The 17,135-nt window shown below is 38.6% G+C and overlaps 2 protein-coding genes across 8 annotated transcripts in view; one reads left to right on the top strand and one right to left on the bottom strand.

Moving 5' to 3' along the window:
• L3mbtl3 (L3MBTL histone methyl-lysine binding protein 3) overlaps nt 1-12,126 on the top strand; it is a 112,406-nt gene extending 100,280 nt beyond the window's left edge. For all 6 annotated transcript variants that reach the window (XM_047559419.1, XM_047559414.1, XM_047559418.1 and 3 more), the window contains 3 exons: nt 5,194-5,363; nt 5,626-5,688; nt 10,312-12,126. In XM_047559419.1, the coding sequence (XP_047415375.1) occupies nt 5,194-5,363; nt 5,626-5,688; nt 10,312-10,455 (377 nt within the window). In that variant the 3' untranslated portion in view covers nt 10,456-12,126. The remainder of the gene's footprint in view (nt 1-5,193; nt 5,364-5,625; nt 5,689-10,311) is intronic.
• Nucleotides 12,127-13,345: 1,219 nt separating this feature from the next.
• Nucleotides 13,346-17,135, bottom strand: part of Samd3 (sterile alpha motif domain containing 3) — a 61,152-nt gene continuing 57,362 nt past the window's right edge. For both annotated transcript variants that reach the window (XM_047558806.1, XM_047558807.1), the window contains 3 exons: nt 14,565-14,736; nt 14,015-14,097; nt 13,346-13,803 (listed from right to left, as the gene is read on the bottom strand). In XM_047558806.1, coding sequence (XP_047414762.1) covers nt 13,519-13,803; nt 14,015-14,097; nt 14,565-14,736 — 540 coding nt within the window. In that variant the 3' untranslated portion in view covers nt 13,346-13,518. The remainder of the gene's footprint in view (nt 13,804-14,014; nt 14,098-14,564; nt 14,737-17,135) is intronic.

Genomic DNA, 17,135 nt, shown 5'->3' with positions numbered 1-17,135 from the left:
GCAGAGGTGCTGTACTGCAGGCCACCCACGAGCCCAGGAAGTGCCCAGCGGCGCTGCTTAGTTGCACTCCTGTGGCCAAGCAGTCCCAGATCTGGTGGTGTGGGGGTGCAGCTGAGCAGTGAGGGAAAGCCTGTTGCAGTGGGCTGCCCTTAACTATGAATTTCTTTCCAGAGTCAATAGGATTTAATGACTCAGTAGGTCCACAGAGATGATTTTGTTTGGAATCTTGGAACAAATTGGTTTTAAAAAAAGAAAAAGAAACTTCTCCTTAAAAAAGAATTCCTCCCTTGTTTCTTCAGTTAATTCAGTTTAATTCAGCACAGTATGTATAATTAAAAGCCATTTTTTTAAAAAGTTGTTTTAGTTGTCAATGGATCTTTTATTTTATTTATTTATATGTGGTGTGGAGAATCGAACCCAGGGCCTCACACATGCCAGGCAAGTGCTCTACCACTAAGCCACAACCCCAGCCCAAAAAAGCCCTTTTTGGATGATTCCTGCCCTGTTGCAGAATTTGACATTTGGGGGCTTTTATGGAATATACTTTGATAATCTTTTTTTCTCTTCTCTACCTGAAAAGATAAATAGCTCATTTCCACCATGGCAGAAAGACCCATTAATAACAACTTCTATATATTGGCCTTCAAGTGTTTCTGGGGAAGGTATAATTTTGTTTTCTGTCTTTAAGAGTTCTCTCTAAAAGGAGGCTCATATCTTTAAAAAGGTGAATGCCATTTTGGAATGTGCCATATTCTTACTGGAAAAATCAGGTTCCAGTTTTTCCTCTGTAGTGGTCCATTTATTTTGATTGTTAACTTGAAGCAATCTTCAAAAATCTTTCATGCCTAAGGTTGCATCTCTTGGAAGTTAATAATCCTTTGAATCCACTTATTCTACCCAAACACTTGTTGTTCATCCTTTTATATTTAGTCAACAGTTAGTAACCTCACTTGGGATTTTAAAAAAAAAAAAAACATGACCAGATATATCCCATTTCTTCTGGTTTTATTTTTTCCCTTCACATTGAGGACATATTTTGTAGACTCCTGGAATATTAGCTGAGACTGATTGTTGAGTCTTCTTCATTTTTGCCATTTTCTGTCCAATACACTGTCAATTACATGCCTTTCTTTCAATGTAGTAGTAATTTCTCTCATTTGCCAAGTGCTTGCTACATGTCAGATGCTGGGATAAGCATTTAGAAAATATCCTGTAATCCTTACTTGTAAATTGGTTTACCCAAGATTATACTGACAGAGTAAGAATTTGAATCCAAGCTTCTCGGCTTTGTTCCAAAACTTGGCCTCTTGATCAGGACCCTATACTTTACATCAGGAGGCAGAAGAATCAGGCCACACCCTGGTACAGCTCCTGTCTCTCAGTGTGGTTTTGGCTGTATCAGCACTGGGCCTTAGTTTCCTGGTCTTAGGGACAGCTTCTTCATGGCACTGTTTTAACACTAGAATGAGAACAGGCATTTGAAGGTTCTGCTTTCACTTTTGTCGTTGGCTTAAAGGAACAGAAAAGAGTCAAAACAATCCAAGTGGGGCGGGTGAGAAAAGAGTTTGAACAGATACTTTTGGTCAATTTTCATTTTAGGAAACTTGAGAACTATAGGAAACACCTTTAAAGTATTATTTTTCACGCAGGTAGATGGTTTGCAAGGAGGGTAGTAAGAAATAGAACCCTAATAAAATGTCCGTGGCGGAAATGTCTTGCAGAACAAAAAGGCTGTGTTTTCCAAAGCATATTGTGTACATTCAAACCAGCCATTCCTTGTTCTTGACACTGAGCCAGCAACTGGAGCCAAAGTCTATTTGCGTTTATTTTAGTCTCTATCACATATTAAAATAAAAACCTGGACTCACTTTTCTGAATAATTAAGAGAATCAAATACAGATTCACTCAAATGAAGTTGCTTTTATTCCTTTTGGACCAGAAGCATAGGAGATGATATGTTCTCTAACTGATAAATACTACAGTTATCCCATTTGTCAAAAAATAACAGTGAGTCTCTGGACATCAATCAGCACAGAAGACTCAGCAAAAGAAAGTGGAGTGTTAGAGTGAAGGAAGCAAAGTTGGTATTAGGGTTAGAATGGTGTGTGTCTAAGGCCCACTCATAGTATCAGGTCCAAAGACATGCAAAAGTCACCACAAATATAGGAAGTTTGGGTTTTAGAGTTATTTAGAGTTATTTTTCTAAGGAATAATGTTGGGAGCATTAGAAAAGAACTGTAATGAACAAGTAATAGAACTTGTAGTAGGAAATAGAATGGCACTATAGTGACAGTAAAAGTACCAGGTATCAGTGGAACATATACACAGGGCATGTTAGAGTTTAAGAACTCTATGTGGCAAGCCATCAGAATACAAATAATTAACTAATTTCTGTTGCTTTACTCTAGTATGGAATTGGAAACCTTACCATTCCATTTGAGCCTGTCTTGTGAAATATGCATGATTGTATTTCAAATAATTGTTAAATTATTGGGAATATCTGAGATTAAAGGAATGATGTTCTTAAGATACAACCCCCTTTTTTATTTTTCCTTTTTTAGTGCTGGGGTTGGAACCTTAGGCTTTGTACATGCTAGGCAAGTGCCCTACCCCTGAGCTACATCCCCAGTCCCCAGCCCTCCTTTTTTTTTTTTTGCAGTGCTGGGAATTTAGCCCAGGACCTTGTGCATGCTAGGCAAGCACTCTACCACTGAGATACATTACAGCTCCCTACACCATATTTGTGGCTATACAAAACTACCTTGGGCTCTGGATAATTTTGAAAGAATAAAAACAAACTGGTGTTGGTTTATACATTTGGTTCATAATAGATATTCAGTAAAATCAGATGAGGATCTAACACCTTGAGACTGATTGAAAGACATGAGGAAAGAAAGGTTTTTAAAAATGTTTAGAGATTTGAAATGTGAAGTGAAAGGAGAAAATTTTCTGTCTGGGCCTAGTAGAACAGAGCTAGGACCAGTAGGTATTAGTTCATGTAAAAATAGATTTTTGACCCTGCAAAGTGACTTTCTAACATTGAGAACAATCTAAATTTTAGATAAGACTAGCTTAAGAGGAAAAACCCAATAGAAAACTACAACAACAAAAGTAAGTAATTTTTTGAGAATCTGTGCCACTTGTTACCTCAGAAAACATCAGATACTTAGGAATAAATTTAATAAAAGATGTACAGGATCTCTACACGAAAATGACAAAACATTAATGAGAGCTGTTTAAAAAGACCCAAAGAAATAGAGGCATATACTATGTTCATGGATTGAGAGACTCGCTGTTGTGAACACATCATTTCTCACCAGATTTGTCAGTGAAAAGCCTAGTCAGAATCTTAGCATTATTATTTTTTTACAAGCCGATTTTAAAATTTTCATGGAAATGCAAAGAAGAAAGGATAAATAGTCAAAGCAATCTTGAAGACCTACTTTGTAGATATCAGGACACTTACAGAGTAATAGTAATTAAAGCTGTGTTGAGGTCAAGAGGAAATGGAAATGTGTCAAAATGGAAAATCTGGAAAGACGCATGCATATTTATGTTAAAACTGGCATTGCTTGACAGTCGGCAAAGGATGGTCTTTGCAATAAATCGAGGTTAAGCGGTTAGAAAGCCATGTGTAAAAAACACTAATATTTATTCTTTCCTCATCAATATTCCAAACATGAATTCAGATGGATTGTAGATCTAAATGTGAGAAGTAGCACATAGAGTGTTTTTATAGGAAAACTGAGTAGACTCATCGTGACTTTGGGGGTAAGCAGATTATTTCTTCAGTAGACATGTAAAGCATTAAGCGTACAAGGAAAAAATAATAACCATTATTATCATTAGGAACTTCTGTTTTTCAAAAGTCACTATTAAGAGAGTAAAAAGGAAGACACAGAGTGGGAGAAATATTTGTAATGTGTATTTCCAACAAAGGAGTCCTACCCAGGGTGTACTTAGCTCACATCTGTAAATCAGTGAGAACAAGAAAAGACAACCCAGTGGGAAAAAATGGGCATAAATCATGAAAGCACACTTCTCAAGAGACTTGACTTTATATGAACCATAAGCATCTCACAAATATACTGTTGAATGAAACCAACACTACTGATCCCATTTAAATACAGTTCCAAAATGGAAAATAAACAGACAGTGTTTGTAGTCAGGAAAGTGCCTTCAGCCTGGAAGGAGTGGGATTAGAAGGATGTATTGGCCACCTTCTCCTTCTTGATCTGGTTGTTGATTACTTGGGTATGTTCACTTTGTGAAAATTCAGTGAGCTGTACACTTAAGATTCATGTATTTTTCTTATTCTTCAAGGGGAAAAAGGCTTATTTGAATAAATTCTTAGAAAGAATGCCTGCAAAAAAAAAAAAAAAAAAAAAAACAATAGAAGCAAAAACCTAAAGTAGGTAGCCATTTGGCAAGGATTTGTCATGGACTTGAAATACATCTGTAGCTGAGCTGTGTGAGAGGGGACAGTATGTGGAGGAGGTGCCTTTCTTCTGCTAGCAGTCTGAGTCAAGGATCCTAAGGACAGAGGTCATTTGCTAGAGAATGACTCTTTTAGGAAAGCAACAACTAACCTGTTTGGCCTCTGAAGATCTAGCATGTAAATAGAATATTCTGAAATTTTAAGTTGATCCTGTGTAAATGGAAGAGTCACAAAAGCATTGGCCTTTCTGCTGCTTTATTTTTATTGCAGTAATTTCTTATCTCCTTTCAGCAAAAAATTCAGTTGGTTACCTAAAAATCACTCTAATTAGTAAATTGAAAGAACAAACCAAAGCAGAGTCAAAAGGGGGAACAAGTATAGTAGCTACCTGGTGAGTACAGTTGTTACCCTTGAGCATGCAAATCAGCAACTGTTCCCTCCGTGACTTCTGGAGCCAGTTTACCAAGGTGCGAGTTGCTTCCCATACAGCATGTGGGGCAACATTGAACCACATAATTAAGCATATCTTTAATAATGTTGTAACAAACATGTAAGTTGAATGCAATTGATTTTTACAGTGACTTTCAGTAAAGACAAAGGAGACAGCAGTTATTCAATGAGTATGATGTTTAAATGAATCAATGCTAAACTTCCTCCTCTTCCCACAACCTTATCATCTGGGGGAGATGCATGGTGTTTGGAGGTTTTTTTGGCTGCTTTCAGAGAGTGATTTCCCATTGGTTTCAATTGAGCAGGTGCCCGGGAGGAACCTACTGTACAGCAGGCACAGCGGAGATCAGCTGTCTTTCTGTCCTTTAAGTCCCCAATTCCATGTCTGCCCTTACGCTGGGAGCAGCAGAGCAAACTTCTTCCAACTGTCGCTGGGATCCCTGCGAGTAAAGTTTCCAAATGGAGCACAGATGAGGTATATTTTATTTTCCTGTCTGTCAAGGACCAGATATAAGAATAAGGGCTTAAGGAGCATAGGCACATTGAGAGTAGGTAGGGTTAGGATATAGTGTTTTGGTTTTTGGGTGTTTTTATTTTTTTCTTTCCCCTCCTTATAAGAGAAAATATTATTCTAAAAGAAATCCCTGAAACATTTAGGTTGAATATTTTGAAATTGTAGCATTTGAGTTTTTGTTGTTGTTTTTTTTAACTGAGAGATTTGGTATTATTTTTGACAGGTGTCAGAATTCATACAGAGCTTACCTGGGTGTGAAGAACATGGAAAAGTGTTTAAAGATGAAGTAAGTGTGCCACTAAATTGCTATTAATATTACTTAATGGGATCAAAGCACTGGAATGCATCCAGTGGGGAAATGTGTTGAATTGGCAGACTCAAGAAATGGATTATGTTGAAATTGACAAATTGATACACAGTTGTCTAACAGACAGCAGTAATGAGTTACATAAAATTGTGTTGGCAGATGAGAGCCAAAGGAATATTTGTAAGTACCATTTTATGCTGCATAGGAGCCCTAGACTCATTATTTTAAAAACCCATAAAACTTAATAGCATACATTTAAGTAGTTCGCAGCACAAAAAGAAGCCAAAAAAAGAATGTGCAACATTTCTTTTAATAAGGTGAAATTAGTTCCCATTATTTGATTTTCAAATATTTTTTTAATACCAAGATTAACTCCATTTGATATTTACAATAAATAATACTACCATTATTGCTTAAAATAACCCCTTACATCTTAAATATTTCTCATTATTATGTATAATAACATTTATCACAGTCTGCTTTTGGAAGATTATTTTATTAGTTGTTTCAACCACTTCTTCAAAAGTTGACTATAAGGGATAATTAATAATGACCACCTAGACTGAGCATTAGAATAAGAAGGAATTTGCTCTTTAACTACCTTAGAGGTGATGCAGTCAGAGTACAGCAAGAGACCCTTTTCACCAGAGATGAGTAAAAATAAGCCACTTGTCTCTCATCTCCTCTAAGCAGAGCAGTCCATTATTGCTCTGATTTTGGCTATAGCACTGCTGTAAGCTTGAGGGCTCGGCTAGTGGCCAAATTAAAATTGGACAGAAAGCGGCCTGGCGGAAGCAAGCTTTATTGGAATTTGGCTCTCGGGCGAATTTCCCAGGCCGCCCCCCTCGCCCTGTACAGATCAGGATCAGGAGCCAGAGAAAATCGCATGTGGCCCCAGCTGCCCAGGGTCTTTAGAGGCCGGAATGGCGGGGGGGCCTGCTGAGTGACAGGTGGAGTTAAGGGTCAGTGGAGTTTTCCTGCCTGTTTGATTAGTCGCCATGTGGCGCACTGCCCTTTGCCTCAGTTGCTCCGCTCTCCCTCCTATAGTCGCTCAAATTCCAACCTAAGGATTACCACTAGGCAGAAAATGTAGTCTCAGAAGGCTTTCCCCAGCATCTGCTGTCTGCAGTTAAACATGTGCACCTTGTTTGCCCTGCGTATAAACATCAACTGTTAAGAATAGAACACTTGCAGCTAAGAGCATTGCAAGAGTATAGGGGCAGCTGAGAATCCAGCAAGTGGTTGTTGGCCTCCTTAAACTGTTAGATATACTTTACGCTTTAGATGGATACCAGTTAAAGTGCACAAGGACCTGGTTTTAAACATCCCTTTTTCTGATTTGTGTTCTTACTGAAGAAATGATTTGTCATATTTATAGCTGATCTTCAGTTGCCAGTTGTTCATACTTTGGGTTTCTTTCTCTAAGACCTGTCCGTGTAAACTTCTCTCAGTGAAAATTTTCTATCCCTGCATAGACTTAGATTCACATGCTAGAGTCATTGTTCTTTCTTTGACAGAGTCATGTGGTCATTACCTTTAAAAATGATCAGTATTTTTGAAAATAAGCAATTAATTTTATAAATTGTTTTGATTCTGTTGATATCTAGATAATCCATATAGATTTGCTCTATTGTTTAGTTCAAGTAAGATTTGATTTCAAATTCAAATTGATAGAGTATGTCTGGCTGTGTTGGCAATAGACTACAGAGGAACAAAAGGGGCAGAGGGACCAGTTAGGAAGTTACTGCATGAATCCATGTAGGTGGTGGCCCAGACCAGGATGGTGGTGTGGAGAGAGGAAGAGGGTCAGAATCTTTCTATTTTTAAAACACACCCAGTTGCAGATCATGTCACTTCTCTGTTCAGATCCTTCCAGTCTCTTTGTAAAATCCCGTGTCCTGACAGGGGCCTGCAGCCTGACACCCCGTGCCTCCTGGCCTCCTTGTTCAGGCTGCCCTTCACAGTTCTACGCCAGCCTCCTTGCTTTTCCTCAGACTGTCCAGGTGTGCTCAGGCTCTTCCCTGCCCGCAAGGCTGTTCCTCCAAATGTTCACGTGACTGTCTCCCTCTGCCAGCTTTTCAGTTGGTCCTGCCCTGGCTCTCTTACTTGAAATTACCATCTGCCACTGCTCGAGCCTCCCCCTACAACTGCCCACTCATCTCCCCAGCCAGCTCTGTTTTCTCAGAACACATAATTGCCTTCTAACTTACTAAATAATTTGCCTCCTTATTATGTCTGTTGCTTATTGTCGTCTCCTACTACTAGAATGTAAACTCCACAGAGAGGCTGTGCTTGCTTGCATATTTTCCTTTTGTCTGTTCTATTCAGGCCCCCAAAGAGTGTTGGGAATATAATAGATGTTTAGTATGCTTTCATTGAGTGCATGTCCTCATACCTTTACACTCTGAGAAAGACTCCAGCAAACTGTGTCATTGTGGTTTACAGAGAGAAAGCATTGGTGAAGAACCCGTGTGGATGGAGCGAAGGAGCAGGAAAATAGAAGGCAGAGCTACTGAGCTCTTAACCCTTCTTCTCATTCAGGGCCTTTTGCATGGCACTTCATCTGTAGAGCCAGGCCACTGTGTGTACATTACAAAAGCAAACCAGAAGTAAGCCCAGGAACACTGTGTGGTGATCACTGCTCTCAGAATGCACTTCCTTAAATTAATGCCCTTCCACTTGAAGCTCATTCAAGAACCACACATCAGAGCAGCTTTTATGAAATACACTGAATGTGTCACTAGCTTCAAGATTTTTCTCATTCTAGCACAACCTTATAAATAATAATCTACCAAAATTTAACCATTTTACACTGTTAAATTCAAGTTCCAGACTCTCAGTTCTCCACATGTTCCTTTTCTTTAGTCACCTATCTTGTTAAAGTCTTACACTAAATAGGAGACTCAGTGGCTGCTGCAAGCCTTCAGTGGGGTCCAGAGTTGTAATCAACTTATCAGTCTGACGTGCGTTCCTTGGGATCCAGGGTTACTTGACATTTTCATTAAGGACCTCGAAGGCTTCTGTCAGGCTGTCCCTTGTGCCAGGGTCTGCCTTGGTTGAGTGAAGTGTTACCAGGCCTGCCTTTCTTCCTGTCCTGTCTGTCATAGCACAAGCATATGAAACCAGAACCAGAGTTTCCAGAACACAGAATCCTCTTCAGACCTGTCAGCCCTTCTTTCTATCTTGCTGCAGCACATGGTTTTCTTACTGAGGAAACCTTGTTTCCACATTATTATTACTTGAAGTTATGTAAGATGACTCTAGTTTTTAACAGTTAAGTATACTATATATACTACATAGTCAATTTAGATAAACAGGGCTTTTCATTTGTAGAGAAGATCTTACGAAATAGCCATTTAATTATATCAGCCTTTGTTTAGTGAACTCTTTGCTGAATTCAGTTATATCAGTTTGCTACGGCAACCATAACAAACAGATCAGTGTCCAAAATGGCAGAAATTTATTATCTCAGTGCCAGATGCTAGAAGTCTGAAGAAGGCTAGAAGTCAAGGTGGGGCAGGCCTGCTTCCTCCTGCAGACTCGAGAAAGCAGCCTCTCCTGACTTGCTGCCACTGTTCCCTGTTTTCCCTCTTTGTGTATCTGTCTCTGTGTGCAAATTTCTCTTTATTTTTGTGGTCACCAGTCATGTTGGATTAGGTGCCCATCCTACTCTAATATGACCCCATCTTATCTAATTACATCTGCAGTGATCCTATTTGCAAATAAGGTCACATTCTGAGGGACTGTCGGGTATGGATGTTGTTGCTTGAATTTGCAGGGAACATGATTCAACTGCATATCACAGTACATTGCTGTCTAAAGTTTCTAACACAGTGTGAGGTGGAAAACAAAAGTGTATTTTACTTTCTGTGCAAAGGGGGAAACTAAAGAGAAATGAACTAATGTGTGTTAAGGCAGTGGAATGCCCCAGGAGTTGAAAGTCATGCGAAAAACTGTTCCATCACTCCACCAACTACATCAGCCACCGTCTTCATGGTGGTGTGTCTTTGAACCAGGAAGTGCTCTGTAGAGGCTTGTTATCTTAGAAGTAGCCCTGAGAGAAGAGGGTCTTTCTTACTGTTGCCCACATAGTGACACTGCGGATGGTTTTTCTTCTGTGTATGTAAAGACTGATTGTGGCCATGCTAGATGTAAGTGCTGTCCTTGTCACTTTTTTTCTCCTTCATGGTAGAGGACACATTTAAAAAAAAAAATGTTAACACATAACTGAATGCTTTCTTGAATTTTTTGACTTATACGCCCACTTTGTGTACTTATTATCTTTAATTTAAAAGTCTGCTGAACAAGATGTGGGGCACCCTAGATTTTCCCATATTCTTCTTGACTCAGTACCTAACTCACGGGACTCACAGGAAGGAATGGGCACTTCCGTTTTCCTGTGGGCGGAGCTTTCCGATGAATAAGTTTTTCTCTGCTCCCAGTCCCCATTTGGGTGGAGTGGTTTAGGTAATATTGGGAAATGGGATTACTGAGCCTCTTTGTAGCCTCCTGTGTGGAGGCCAGCAAGAAGTTAACCTTGGGTGTTTCCACAGCACGACTCCTGGCTAATCCACATTCTTCTGTTTCTTCCCTGTATTTTAGCAAATCGATGGAGAAGCATTTCTACTCATGACCCAAACGGACATTGTTAAAATCATGAGCATTAAGCTGGGCCCTGCTCTCAAAATTTTCAATTCTATTCTGATGTTCAAAGCTGCAGAGAAGAATTCTCACAATGAACTTTGAAGATGGTGGCTTCTGAGTACCATCAGCTTTCTGCTTTAAAGCTCATGTTTTATTCAAAGCACAAGGACGGTCATAACTCCTAAGCGAGAAGTCTCCAAAACTCAAAAGAGCAACACTATCTGATATTTATATTCCTCAAGAGACAGTATATATGAATTCTTAGGAAAGTGCTTGAGCTTTTAACCAGGTACTGTCTAACAACAGTCATCTTTTGGTTCTGTTCACTGAGCTAAATTTATCTTTGTAAATCTTTTTGAGGCTGGGGGGTGGGGGAAAGGGGGACCTCATTAATTATTTATGGTAAGGGGGGCAGAGTAAGAACTTTGGCATTTTGTAAACATTGTTGAATTCTCTTTCATGTACACTATTTCTTTTTCAGTACTTTCAGAAACCTTTTTATATAATTGAACTTAGACTTAAACCAAATTAGTCAAAACCTGGCTAAGTCTAGCCAGTGGGACTGTTATCTGTATTGTTCATTTGTGCCATATTTTGAATTGCAACATTATGCTAAGTATAACTTTGCAAGTCATGATATTGCCTAACTGCGTGTCATCATTTGTTGGGGCCGGACAGTTGTAAAAATTACTTTTCTTGAAATCAGTGTTTTTACTTTTGCACGCTTTATGAAATCTTAAATTACTTTTCACCAGCATCTTTACTATAATTACCAAAAACATGTATATAAAAGAATGGAATTGAAAAATAAAATATATAAACATAAATAAATTAGGTAGCATATCTGAGTGGCATCAGTCTCATACATCATGGTGCCCATGTTGTTTACGAGAGTCAGATGGTACCAGAGGAATGTGTGGATACATTGCGGTGGGGATTGTTTGTACGGCTCTTGAACTGTTTATGAGATTATCTTGAGCTTTTCTCTAATTGTCATTGAAGTAGCTTTTCAGCAATGAGGGGTTCATTCTGTTGGTGGAAACACTAATCCATGAAGAGCTGTCTCCAATCTTGAGGTGCCTCCAAACCCAAAGACTTTCTTCAGGGTTGGCTGAAGAGCGAGTGTCTAGGTTTTATTATGCCGGCCAGGAGTGAGGGAGCAGCACCCAGGGACATAGGTGCCTGTGCTCACAGGTCAGGGAGGCGAATCCCAAAGCAGTTATTCAAGAACCTCCATTCTGGATGGATTCCCTTTTCTGTAAAATACTTTGCCTCACTATATGAGCATTCGGATGCACTTTAAATGAAAACCCTTGATTAGATAAACTGATAGTTGGCAGTGTTTCTTTTTTAAGAATGCATTTCTAAGGGAAAATTAAATTATTTTGTCAGTCTTTTGATGTACTTTCGAATTCCAGGATTAGACATTTATTCAAGGACTATTTTAAAAATAGAAAGTAAGTTTGTAGCATGCTGTCGGAATTCTGAGGAAAGTCCCACCTCTTTCCTTAGTTGCTATCATTTTTTCCCTGAGGTAGAACTTTCTTTGATGTGCCCTGTTGGGAGTCTGTTAGCAGTCCTTTGCATTTGTCATGATTTAAGGTAAAAGAGGGTCAGTGACATCTGCAGTGTCCCATTCATTTCTTTGCATGAATCTGCTAAGTAAGTTTTCGTTGTTGGTTTTCCCCCCTTTTTTATGTTCTGTTCAGAATCTGTACATTCAAGTTGCACTTGTTATACCTGATATGAATGAAATAAAGTCTTAATTACAGATACTTTTTTACATATGTATGATTTTTAAGGAAGCTTGCCACACAAGAGAGGTAGAACAAGAACAAGGACAAGATCAAGCATAAGGGCACTGAGACAGCTATGGAAGGGCTGGGATGTCTCGCGGAGGTGGAGTGCATGCCTGGCAACGTGAGGCCCTGGATGTGGTCCTCAAGACCACAAGAAGGAGACGGAGAGTAAAAGGAGTAGGATTTAGTGCTGTTGGTCCAACTATATCCTGAGATATGATGAGCAACAAAAATATTCAGAAATTACATTGTTTTGTCAAGTAGGATTCATACACATGAGGAATTTTTCATTACCAGTTTAAAGCAGATGTTGTAATGAAAGAGATTTCTAAATTTTACTTAACACATTCAGTCATTCTGGACAGTGTGTCATTGTATGGTAGAGGCAAGGCATAAGCATCATTAGGGTGGCACAAGATTCCATGAACCCCAAGAAGAGGAACTCTCACCCCTCCATCCCTGGGGATGTAAATTCAAGGCCAGTCTGTGCAACTTATAAGACCCTTTATCAGAATTTAAAAAAATGTGAAGGGATGGGGATGTAGCTCAGTGGTCTAGAACCCCTGGTTCAATCCCCAGTACTGCAAAAAACAAACTCGTTCTGTAGTTTTTCCCAGTATAATATTCTGAAAAGACTAGGAGTACACCGAGTTTTTTAGACCCAAAAGTACTTATGCCATCACTGTTAGGAATGGAGTTCTCACATGGGACTCTGGGCAGCAGGCAGTGCGCATGCAGCATGAGTCACTAGTCCTTTGGGAGGGAAACAGTAAAAGATGGACACAGGTCACAACAGAATCTGGGCCAGCAAGATCAGCTGGCAGTGAGGAGACCTCAGTATGACAGCACCTTTACTCTCAATAAGTGAATGAAAGACCAGATGCCTTGTACCAGGTAAGTCATCAGGGTGAGAGAACTATAGGTATGTGCCCCTTAAAATGTTCAAGTTCAAGATGTTTCCAAGAACTGGGAGGCTGCCCATAGGCCATAAATGTGCAGTTCAAATCAGACATATCATATTAAGTGCAAGATTATATCCTAACTGGAAGGACTTGAGTTTGCCTACAGCATAATATCTTTTTTGAAAACTAAGGAAGGCACCCTTGAAAGTAAAGCTTTGACCATGGAAATTCTAAAAACACAAAGCAAAATAAAGAATGTATTAATTACTTCAGGAGTATTTATTACAGAATTTTACAAAGAACTTAAGAATCTTAAGTGTAAAGATAGAAAGCATTTAAATTCATTAACATCTTTGATACAAGGTGATTTTATAATACCTATCTCTACCAGAATCCTAAATCAAAACAATTTTTTTTATAAAGCTTGTCCCAGAGATAAATTCTGATACAATATTTAACAGCTATTAAGTGACTAAGGGTTGAAATCCTACTTTCTTTTCCTTTTCTTTCAAAGAAGGGAAGTAGGGACTATGTGTATCAAAGATCAGGGTCTCTAGGAAGTTGAGAGTTTGGGACAGTCTTCTTGGACACTCAATCCCAAACACATGAAAGGCAGCCACTAGGGCCGCCAGGGCTGTCACACAGTCATCCACCTTTGTGAGCTTCTCTTTGTCCAAATATAAAGAAAACTCACAGACATCAATGTTGAAAGGGTCTTTAACTTCCAACACAGGTGTAGACACTTGGACCTGAAAAAAAAAGAAAGGAGTCACTACCCCAGAATAGGTAAAATAGCTAAATAATCAAACATGCCTGAACTGAAACCTAAAATAACAATGAATGAGCATATCTGTAAATAGGACAAAACAGACTTCCAAGTGGACCACTGTGGTGCTTTTAAATAAATTGTCATATGCAGGTGTAGAATGGCAAACCAGTGACCATTCACACACCACGTACCTTCTCATTCACAACTGCAAAAAGACTGGGATCGTCCCCGAAAACATCTGGGAGGAGTAAACATGTGGCTGTCATCTTCATATCTGTCAAAGCAAACATGTTGCTATCTGAGTAAAAATAGGCTTTCAACAGTTGTAAACAAAGCTGGTGTCAAAACATCTGGACTCTTACAGTTACGTTCCACGGAGAACAAGGTAGCTTAGAGGAATGTTTCCCAACCTTTTAGTCAACATCTAATAAGCCTGGAGACCTGTTTGCTCTCCAGGTCCGTGCCAGGCAAGATGAGTTCTGCACTCCGCATCTGCCAGAATGAGTTTGTTGTGTTTGTGGTTTGTATTATAAAACTAACAGGTTACTATATCCCCCAGTGTAATTTTACAGTGTTGAGTGTACTTTTAAAATCCATACCTCTACTCCCCCCACTTGAAAAATGCCCCCGCTCCAATAGTTGTTTCATTGAATGGTACTTATCACCAAAGCAGAGCTTTTCTGAGTATCCCACCTTACACAGATAACAGAGACCAGCTCACCCCACCCAGGGTTTACTAACACTTCAGCATAGCTTCATCTGTGTACTCTTTCACTTTTTCCTGCAATGCAATGTTGATTGGATTGTCCACAACTGGAAAAGCATTCAGTACTTTTTCGGAATAGGATTCCAAAATGTGCCTTGTTTTCTTATAAATATCTGTTCTTGTAAGAAGTTGGAATTCTCTGAATATCTGATAAAAGAAGAAAGCAATAGATAGATCATAAGAAAAGCTAATATATATGTATTTGCATGTGTGACTTATATATTAAATGTAAGGAAGTAAATAACTTTACAATTAAGCTTTGAATGCTGGTTTAAAATACATACTAAATATTTTAGTAGTTTTGGTCGGGAAGTAAATTCTTAGGATGAGGGAGGAGAAAAAAAAATGAAAACCTGAAGTGAATAGGAAACGATAAATAATGGACATGACAAAACTCTAAGCCTGTAGAATTAAAGCTTTGGGGAATGCATTTTATGAAGTGACATGTTTTCCAATTCTAGAATCGAAAGTAAATCCATTTAAGAGTTAAAACTTTAGATGCAGGCTCAACGAAATAAGCTTTCCAAAGTATGTATGTTGGCTCTTTGGGTTACCCAGCTAGGATTGTTGGACCTTACATTTCTTTAGATAAACTCCTTTGTTATGTTTTGGTAGTGTCCAGCAAGAGGCAAAAGAAAAAAACTACTGAGCTTTGGAAAGCAACCCTTGGAAAACTCCTAACCATAGCATCCTAAAGGGAAAGGGGAGTGCTTTCTAGATTGTAAGATCAGAGATAAAGAGTGAATAACAATTTAAGTGCAGAAGATTGGACCACAAGTCAAAGCAAAGCCAGTTCGCCTTCATGAAAGCTCCTTTTCTCAAAACCACCTTTTGTTTCCACTCCTAAATTCTACCCCTCAGAGAATTCCACTACCAATGCCCTCTCACCCTTTTTGTTGACATTAGTAACATTATTGACATTTTTGTTGTCATTGAGTAACATGATTCAGATCATTAGCCGTCCACATTACTGTGAATTAATCTAATCATTGCATTCCTTAACACTGTAAAGAACAGTTTACACAGTGCTCATTGGGCCTCACTGTTGCTTGGATATCTTGGTAGGTCACAAGTTACCCAAAGAGGGCAAGGAAAGGGGCTACTGAAACTGACCAAATTACATCGTTATATTATGTGCATGAATGAATAAGTAACAACAAATCCCACTATTATGTGTAATTATAATGCACCAATAAAAAATATGGAAAAATAAATAAATTGCCCAAAGATTAGGTCTGAAAGTTAAGTTGTCAGAAAACTGAAATGCTCTTTCTCAGAAAGGCATAATGGCTCTGTTAGGTGGCCACTCAGTGGACCATTAATCTAGATTACCCTTAGAAAATGATTCTCTCAGCAGGCAGAAGTAAAAAGCGTTTTACCTGAAGAAGGTAGAACATGCTGCTTCCCTGGGTCTATAGCCTAGGTTTTTTTGTTGTTGTCATTTTTGTTTTTTACTATTCATTTTGAAATAATTTCAAGTTCACAGTAAAGTTGCAGAAATTATAGAACTTGCAAATGTCTTTCATCTAAAATTACCCCAAAATTTCTGATCCATTTGAAAATAAGCTGTAGACATGGCCTCCCTAATACTCCTTAATTCTTTATTGTGATTTTTCTAAATACAAGGTCACTCAAAATCTGTAGGTCTCATTATCCAGCTGTTCCAATCTTGTTCTTTATGGGTCCAGGGCCTAATTCTGGATCACAGGTGAGATTTGTGTTCCTTTAGTCTCTTCAGTCGCCAGTCTGAAACAGCTTCTTGATTTCCTTGACATTTTTGAAAAGTAGTGGCTGATTACTTTGTAGAACATCTCTCAGTCTAGTTTTGCATGATAGTTTGCATATTGAGCAAAAACGCCAGCATTTCTCACTACCTCAGCAAGCACAAGATGGCACTCAGTTCCAGTGTTGGAGATATTAACCTTTATTGCTTGTTGAAGATGGAATCTGCCACATTTATCATCTGTAAAGTTAATTTACATCTGTTATAATATTTTCTAGGGAAATATCTTGAGTTTAGGTAATATCTCATTCCTCGTGTAACTTTCATTCACCAGACCTAGCATCCATCGATGATCCTGGCTTCCATCAGTTATCACTATGCCTACTGCCAAAATGTCGATTTTCTTATTTTACCCTTTCCAAATTTATTAGTTGGTCTCTTCTGCATGATAGAGCTTTCTCTTCTTCTACACTTAGTTATTTACACATTTGTTTATATCACTACTGACTAATAAGTTACCATCAAATGATTTCAAATCTGATCCTTAAATTATTTATATTTTATTGGCTCAAGTTGTCTGGGTTTGGCCAGTGGAAGCTGGTTTAAGCTGATTCCTGTGTCTTGTATATTTCACTAGTCTGTGAACACGTTCTTAATTTCTGGTTTTATACAATAATTCAGGCTCACCTTGTATTTTTTTTTTTTTTCTAAATTTTTTGCTCTTGCCTTTGAATCAGCCATTTCTCCAAGAGCCCTGGTTCCTTTTATTGGAGAATTAAAAAAACTAAAATTTGCATTTAGAAACTAAAATTTCAGCTCTAGA

Source organism: Sciurus carolinensis, chromosome 7, assembly GCF_902686445.1.
Source record: "Sciurus carolinensis chromosome 7, mSciCar1.2, whole genome shotgun sequence".
NCBI classification, from domain to species: domain Eukaryota; kingdom Metazoa; phylum Chordata; class Mammalia; order Rodentia; family Sciuridae; genus Sciurus; species Sciurus carolinensis.
The sequence above is the reverse complement of the archived record's forward strand: the minus strand, read 5'-3'. Positions and strand labels throughout refer to the sequence as shown.